This window comes from Oncorhynchus gorbuscha, linkage group LG09 (genome assembly GCF_021184085.1).
Source record: "Oncorhynchus gorbuscha isolate QuinsamMale2020 ecotype Even-year linkage group LG09, OgorEven_v1.0, whole genome shotgun sequence".
NCBI lineage: Eukaryota > Metazoa > Chordata > Actinopteri > Salmoniformes > Salmonidae > Oncorhynchus > Oncorhynchus gorbuscha.
In genome coordinates this window covers 73,769,350-73,777,318 of record NC_060181.1, presented here as the reverse complement: position 1 = coordinate 73,777,318, position 7,969 = coordinate 73,769,350, and the positions used below count along the sequence as shown (strand labels likewise).

At 42.5% G+C, this 7,969-nt stretch overlaps 1 protein-coding gene across 1 annotated transcript; it reads right to left on the bottom strand.

Annotated features, from left to right (window-relative positions):
* Positions 1–908: 908 nt before the first annotated feature.
* LOC124042950 (GDP-Man:Man(3)GlcNAc(2)-PP-Dol alpha-1,2-mannosyltransferase-like) lies at positions 909–3,804 on the bottom strand. The gene is made up of 6 exons (XM_046361101.1): positions 3,728–3,804; positions 3,517–3,575; positions 2,996–3,217; positions 2,507–2,878; positions 1,760–2,343; positions 909–1,641 (listed from the first exon to the last, which is right to left on the bottom strand). Exons 2-6 carry the CDS (start codon positions 3,573–3,575, stop codon positions 1,361–1,363), a joined length of 1,518 nt encoding a protein of 505 aa, XP_046217057.1. The 5' UTR covers positions 3,728–3,804; the 3' UTR covers positions 909–1,360.
* Positions 3,805–7,969: the final 4,165 nt, after the last annotated feature.

The following is a 7,969-nucleotide window of genomic DNA, read 5'->3' as shown; positions in this document are numbered from 1 at the left end:
GCAGTCTATCAGTGCCATCTGTTTTGTCACCAAAGCCCCATATACTACCCACCACTGCGATCTGTACACTCTCATTGGCTGGCCCTCGCTTCATACTAGTCGCCAAACCCACTGGCTACAGGTCATCTACAAGACCCTGCTAGGTAAAGTCCCCCCTTATCTTAGCTCGCTGGTCACCATAGCAGCACCCACCTGTTGCACGCGCTCCAGCAAGTATATCTCTCTGGTCACCGCCAAAACCAATTGTTCCTTTGGCCGCCTCTCCTCCCAGTTCTCTGCTACCAATGACTGGAACAAACAAAAACAATCTCTGAAACTGGAAACACTTATCTCCCTCACTAGCTTTAAGCACCAGATGTCAGAGCAGCTCACAGATTACTGCACCTGTACATAGCCCATCTATAATTTAGCCCAAACAACTACCTCTTCCCCTACTGTATTTATTTTGCACCCCATTACTTCTTCTTTGCGCATTCTTCCACTGCAAATCTACAATTCCAGTGTTTTACTTACTATATTGTATTTACTTCGCCACCATGGACTTTTTTTTGCCTTTACCTCCCTTATCTCACCTCATTTGCTCACATTGTATATAGACTTATTTTTCTATTGTATTATTGACTGTATGTTTTTTTTACTCCATGTGTAACTCTGTGTTGTTGTATGTGTCGAACTGCTTTGCTTTATCTTCGACCAGGTCGCAATTGTAAATGAGAACTTGTTCTCAACTTGCCTACCTGGTTAAATATATTTATTTATTTATTTTAAGTACAGATGCATCTTGCATTTTTCTAAACTGCAGGTTAAAGTTTTGACCAAGGGCTATCTATTCTTGCCACAGGTTAAAGTATAACATAAGCAAGCATTGACAAGATGTAAATTATTTGGGCATTGAAAATGTTTCGGTATCGTTGTTGCTTGGAGGGACTTTAAAGAGTAAATAAAAATTATATACAAAATACAACAAGTTTACGTTTAAGATTCAGACAAATTAACCATACATTTCCTTTTTTTTAAGCATTGTTTGTATAATATCTACAATTCTGAACCATAGTCCCATAACAGAGCAAGAAAAAAAATCACAGTGAGAAAAAAAAGCACAATGTTTGATCCCTCTGCCGTATTGGACTAGATATAAGGACCAAGTGCTTTTTGAGTGTAAACATCAATAGAATTTCCAGCAAATCCCTTCACTGGAACTCTAGCAAGACAGAGCAAGTTAGACAAGCATCCTTACTTATTCCTATGAATAAAGCCAGCAAAGGTCTCATAGACCATCAGTTTCCCAGCCAATCAGGCCTGTGAGTGCAGCAGAGAGGAAGGGTTTCAGTCTGAGGAGGGAGTGATTGGTTTTCCCTCATCACTCCAGCTTTCCCATCAGAGATTCCATGGAAGACAGGAAGCTGGCGTCAAACTCCTGGTCGGAGAAACGGTCTACAGACCGTCGAGCATTGCGCCGGATCTCCAGCCGTGCCGACGGCGACAGTGCCAGGATGGTCTCCATGGCAGTAGCGTAGCTGTCCTCGCTGTCGGCCAGGAAGCCAGTCTGCCCGCCCTCATAGGGAACCACAATGTCCAGCTTGGGGCCGCCGGACTTGTGAGCCAGAATGACTGTCCCTGCAGCCATACATTCTACCACACCTGAGACAGGAGAGAGAGGATGCAGAGTAGGAACTGGGATCAGATTAATATGTTTGGAATGTATAACACTTCTCTTAAAAACAGAAGACAATAAGATGGTATAGATAAAAATGAATACCTATGCCAAAATGCTCATTCCACATGGTGTGCAGACCAATGGTGGCATCCACCAGCTCCCTCTTTAACTCATCAAAGGGAACGTTAAGTTTAAACTCAACTCTTTCTGTCACACCCAGCTCCTGGCACAACCCCCTCAGCATCAGCACTCTATCATCATCCTCCTGGTTACGGCAGCCACCAATCAACACCAGCCTCAGAGAATCCCGCCCTCCTGGACCTACCCCTTTCCTGTCCAGAAGCTTCCGGAAGGCCCTAATCTGCAGCCGGTGGTCTTTCTCTGGTCGGAACTGACCCACGGACACTATCGAATGGCACTTCCTGTCATCGAGCCCCTCCCCTTCCACCTCATCCTCCAATGGGATGTTGAGGAAGGAGCGGACGTCACAGGGAGGGTAGACCACACCGGTGCGGCTGGGTGCGCGCCACAGGGCCAGGATATGGCCCAGTGTCCAGGTAGAGTTGACCATGACGACGTCGCTGCAGGAGCCAGCTAGGCCGTAGATCAGAGCAAAGGCACAGTAGTACATCACCTTGGCCATACTAAGAAGAGGGTTAGCGGAGATGTAGTCTGCATTGTTGAACCTGTTGGGATTATAGGAGGGAGTGTATAATCACAAATACTGAAGAGGCAAATTACAAGTTTGATAACAAAAACATCAACCAAACTATTAACGAATACATTATCTGTGTCACAATAAATAACCATATCAACATGCTTTATGCAATTAAAATAAACAGTTCCGACCTTGGGTTTCTCTCTCTCACCACAGACAGCATGTCAGTACTGACGGTGGGGTAGTGCACATAGCTGCCCACCCTGCATCCTCCCAGGTAGCGGAAGATGGGCAGAGTGAAGGCATAGCCCATGGAGTCCATATAAAGGTCTGGTACAAAGGCAGTGAGGGCCTCCCAGCCCAGGAACATTGAGCCCATGCTCTGCCCCAGCAGGGTGAAGTGGGGGTAGGAGCTAGCCTCCACCAGGAGACGGTTCTTCAGGAATATGAAAGTCACTGGATGAGGCAGCCTGACGTTGAAGCGTTGTTGGGCGCCCTCGAGGATCTGCTCCCCTGTCACCCCATGGTCACCGGTGTACACAACGAATGAAACGTTTGGGTATCTACAGGAGGGAAGACACAGAAGAGACATAACATATCAAGAAGATAGGTTATTAAGCTCATGAGCACTCCACTAATGCATTAAAATCTAACTATAGGCTCAGACTGCGTAAACCTACCTATTCTGAAGCGCTCTGAGGGCACACCAGAGCACCCGCTCCCCGCCCCCTCCTGCATTGCAGTAGGGGTGGAAGAAGGCCACAGTTGGGGAACTGTTCTGAGCCAGGCGGGCTTTCCGACTCCTCTGCAGCCATATTCGGACACCCATGACGAGTAGAAACAGGAGCAGCGCCAGCACCAAGCTCAGATACACGCATGGCAACACCATGGACCATAGTAATCTGTTTTCAAGACAAAAAATAATAAAGGTTATACTACTAATTATAACACCATGGTGGCTGGCTGACTGGTTCTGAGTAGCTAGCCAACTAGGAATTTAACTAGTTTTTGACAATGGTTTGTCTATACAAATTACTCCGATTGTAAAATGTCTTCTCTTCATAGATATGGCTACTAACTAACGTTAGGTAGCTATGACGGTCACTTCATTCTTTATTCATATCCAGTTTCTGTTGGCGAGAATTGTAAGGTTAGACAGGTATCAGAAACAAAGCAGCATCCTTTATTAATTGATTATTACCTGATTAAGTCACATAAGCACAGAGACAGATGGTCACGATGATGATCATGGCCAGCCATCTTGACAACACAACACAACACAACACAAACTTTGACACCGGAAGTGCTTGTAAAGCTTTCTCAAAAATATGTCGTTTCAGCCACCGTCATAAACTTCTACACTTTTTCTACAATTAATATTCTTAAAATGTGATTTGAAACCGAACACCAACCTTAACCACACTGCTAACCTTAAAGTAAGACCAAAAAGCAAATGTTAATTTTCAAGAATTTATACGATATAGCACATTCTGACTTTGCCGCTGTGGTAGGTAACGTTAGTGATAACCCAAAGATGTTCGTCTTTTCCTGTAGCTGTCTGCTCCTCCTCTTCTTCTATGGTATTATGGCGGTCTGAAAACATACTCGTAAGATAGCGGTGCATGCCTCCACCTACTGTGTGGGCTGTGTCTGTCTACTGTTCTGGAGTGTGAATTCACTAGATTTTTATATTTGTATTTGTCATGGATTCCTGGGGTCCAGCAAAATTAAGACTGTTATACAATTATACAAACATTACAATACATTCACAACAGATTTCACAACACATTAAGTGTGTGCCCTCAGGCCACTAATCTATTACCACATATCTACAATATATCTACAAAATCCATGTGTACGTGGGTGTACAGTGCGTATGTTATCGTGTGTTTGTATGCATGTGTCTGTAAATATGTTTGTGTTGCTTCACAGTCCCTGCTGTTCCATAAGGTGCATTGTTATCTGTTGTATTCAATCTAATTTTACTGCTTGCATGAGTTACTTGATGTGGAATAGAGTTCCATGTAGTCGTGGCTCTATGTAGCACTGTGCGCCTCCCATAGTCTGTTCTGGACTTAGGGACTGTGAAGAGTCCTCTGGTGGCATGTCTTGTGGGGTATGCATGGGTGTCTGAGCTGTGTGCCAGTAGTTCAACATGTCAATACCTCTCACAAATACAAGTAGTGATGAAGCCAATCTCTCCTCCACTTTGAACCAGGAGAGATTTACATGCATATTATTAATGTTAGCTCTCTGTGTACATCTAAGGGCCAGCCTTGCTGCCCTGTTCTGAGCCAATTGCAATTTTCCTAAGTCCCTCTTTGTGGTACCTCACCACACGATTGAACAGTAGTCCATGTGCGACAAAACTAGGGCCTGTAAAACGTGCCTTGCTGTTAAGAAGGCAGAGAAGTGCTTTATTATGGACAGACCTCCCTATCTTAGCTACTGTTGTATCAATATGTTTTGACCATGAAAATTTATAATCCAGGGTTTCTCCAAGCAGTTTAGTCACCTCAATGTGCTCAATTTCCACATTATTCATTACAAGATTTATATTATTATATTATTATATTATATATTAAGATTTAGTTGAGGTTTAGTGAATGCTTTTAGTTTTTGAAATTTATGACTAACTTATTCCTTGCCTCCCATTCACTTTGTTGAGTATTGCAGTCATTTCAGTTGCTGTAGTAGCTGAGGTGTATAGTGTTGAGTCATCCTCATACATAGGCACACTGGCTTTACTCAAAGTAAGTGGCATGTTGTTAGTAAAGATTTTTAAAAGTAAGGGGTCTAGACAGCTGCCCTGGGGAATTCCTGATTCTATCTGGATGATGTAGGATCGGCTTCCATTAAAGAACACCCTCTGTGTTCTGTTAGTAACTCTTTATCCAAAATATTGCAGTGGGGTGTAAGGCCATAGCACATACGTTTTTCCAGCAGCAGACTATGATCGATAATGTCGAAAGCTGCACTGAATTCTAACAAGACAACCCCCACAATATTTGTATTATCAATTTCTCTCAGCCAATCATCAGTCATTTGTGTAAGTGTTGTGCTTGTTGAATGTCCTTCCCTATAAGCATGCTGAAAGTCTGTAGTAAATTTGTTTACTATAAAATAGCATTGTATCTGGTCAAACACAATTTTTTTCCAAAAGTTTTCTAGGGGTTGGTAACAGGTTGGCAATTTGAGCCAGTAAAGGGGGCTTTACTATTCTTAGGTACAGGAATAACTTTTGCTTCCCTCCAGGCCTGAGGACTCACACTTTCTAGTAGGCTTAAATTGAATACATGGTAAACAGGAGTGGTAATATGATCCGCAGTAATTTTCCATCCAAATTGTCAGACCCCGGTGGCTTGTCATTGTTGATAGACAACATTTTTTTCACCTCTTCCACACTCACTTTACGGAATTCAAAACTACAATACTTCTCTCTCATAATTTGGTCAGATATACAGTGGGGCAGAAAAGTATTTAGTCAGCCACCAGTTGTGCAAGTTCTCCCACTTAAAAAGATGAGAGAGGCCTATAATTTTCATCATAGGTACACTTCAACTATGATAGACAAAATGAGAAAAAAAGATCCAGAAAATCACATTGTAGGATTTTTTATGAATTTATTTGCAAATTGTGGTGGAAAATAAGTATTTGGTCAATAACAAAAGTTTATCTCAATACTTTGTTATATACCCTTTGTTGGCAATGACAGAGGTCAAACATTTTCTGTATGTCTCCACAAGGTTTTCACACACTGTTGCTGGTATTTTGGCCCATTCCTCCATGCAGATCTCCTCTGGAGCAGTGATGTTTTGGGGCTGTTGCTGGGCAACACGGACTTTCAACTCCCTCCAAAGATTTTCTATGGGGTTGAGATCTGGAGACTGGCTAGGCCACTCCAGGACCTTGAAATGATTCTTACGAAGCCACTCCTTCGTTGCCCGGGCGGTGTGTTTGGGATCATTGTCATGCTGAAAGACCCAGCCACGTTTCATCTTCAATGCCCTTGCTGATGGAAGGAGGTTTTCACTCAAAATCTCACGATACATGGCCCCATTCATTCTTTCCTTTACACAGATCAGTAATCCTGGTCCCTTTGCAGAAAAACAGCCCCAAAGCATGATGTTTCCACCCCCATGCTTCACAGTAGGTATGGTGTTCTTTGGATGCAATTCAGTATTCTTTGTCCTCCAAACACTTTTTTTTACCAAAAAGTTATATTTTGGTTTCATCTGACCATATGACATTCTCCCAATCTTCTTCTGGATCCTCCAAATGCTCTCTAGCAAACTTCAGACGGGCCTGGACATGTACTGGCTTAAGCAGGGGGACACGTCTGGCACTGCAGGATTTGAGTCCCTGGCGGCGTAGTGTGTTACTGATGGTAGGCTTTGTTACTTTGGTCCCAGCTCTCTGCAGGTCATTCACTAGGTCCCCCGTGTGGTTCTGGGATTTTTGCTCACCATTCTTGTGATCATTTTGACCCCACGGGGTGAGATCTTGCGTGGAGCCCCAGATCGAGGGAGATTATCAGTGGTCTTGTATGTCTTCCATTTCCTAATAATTGCTCCCAGTTGATTTCTTCAAACCAAGCTGCTTACCTATTGCAGATTCAGTCTTCCCAGCCTGGTGCTGGTCTACAATTTTGTTTCTGGTGTCCTTTGACAGCTCTTTGGTCTTGGCCATAGTGGAGTTTGGAGTGTGACAGTTTGAGGTTGTGGACAGGTGTCTTTTATACTGATAACAAGTTAAAACAGGTGCCATTAATACAGGTAACAAGTGGAAGACAGAGGAGCCTCTTAAAGAAGAAATTACAGGTCTGTGAGAGCCAGAAATCTTGCTTGTTTGTAGGTGACCAAATACTTATTTTCCACTATAATTTGCAAATAAATTCATAAAAAATCCTACAATGTGATTTTCTGTATTTTTTTCCCTCATTTTGTCTGTCATAGTTGAAGTGTACATATGATGAAAATTACAGGCCTCTCTCATCTTTTTAAGTGGGAGAACTTGCACAATTGGTGGCTGACTAAATACGTTTTTGCCCCACTGTACTTGGATGGGTAGTCAGCAGTTGTTGCTGGCATGTTATGCCTAAATTTGCTAATCTTGCCAATGAAGCAATACCAGTGGGTTTTGTGATGAATGAGCCATATGATTCAATGAATGATGGAGCAGTTTGCCTTTTTGCCCAAAATTTCATTGAAGGTGCTCCAAAACTTTTTCCTATCATTCTTTATCATTTATCTTTGTTTCATAGTGTAGTTTCTTCTTTTTATTCAGTTTAGTCACATGACTTCTCAATTTGCAGTGTTTGTCAATCAGTTGTGCAGCCAGACTTATTTGCCATTACTTTGGCTTCATCCCTCAACTATACATCATCTTCTCTTTTTCTTCTAATGTTTTATAGCATACTACAACTAATGTTGTGTTGCCGCCGCCACCACCTGGACGGGGGTAAAAAAAAAATGTTTTTAAAATGCCATTACACTACTAATAAAAAAGTTACAAAACTTGTCTAACTCCTTCAGTCATTCAAAAAACTATTTGTCAAGCTCTGTTGAGGTGCTGTCATTGGTCCACATTTCATTTGTTTAAATAAGAAGTCAGGCTTAAAGCAATACACACTACTTGAGGCTGAAATAGTTAAA

Bases quoted from the DNA above. Each gene is read 5' to 3' on its own strand.
- LOC124042950 (XM_046361101.1), bottom strand. From the start codon at position 3,575: ATGGCTGGCCATGATCATCATCGTGACCATCTGTCTCTGTGCTTATGT. The intron at 3,218-3,516 runs GTAATAATCAAT...TCTTGAAAACAG, and splicing joins TGCTTATGTGACTTAATCAG to ATTACTATGGTCCATGGTGT. The intron at 2,879-2,995 runs GTAGGTTTACGC...TCCCTCCTGTAG, and splicing joins CTCAGAGCGCTTCAGAATAG to ATACCCAAACGTTTCATTCG.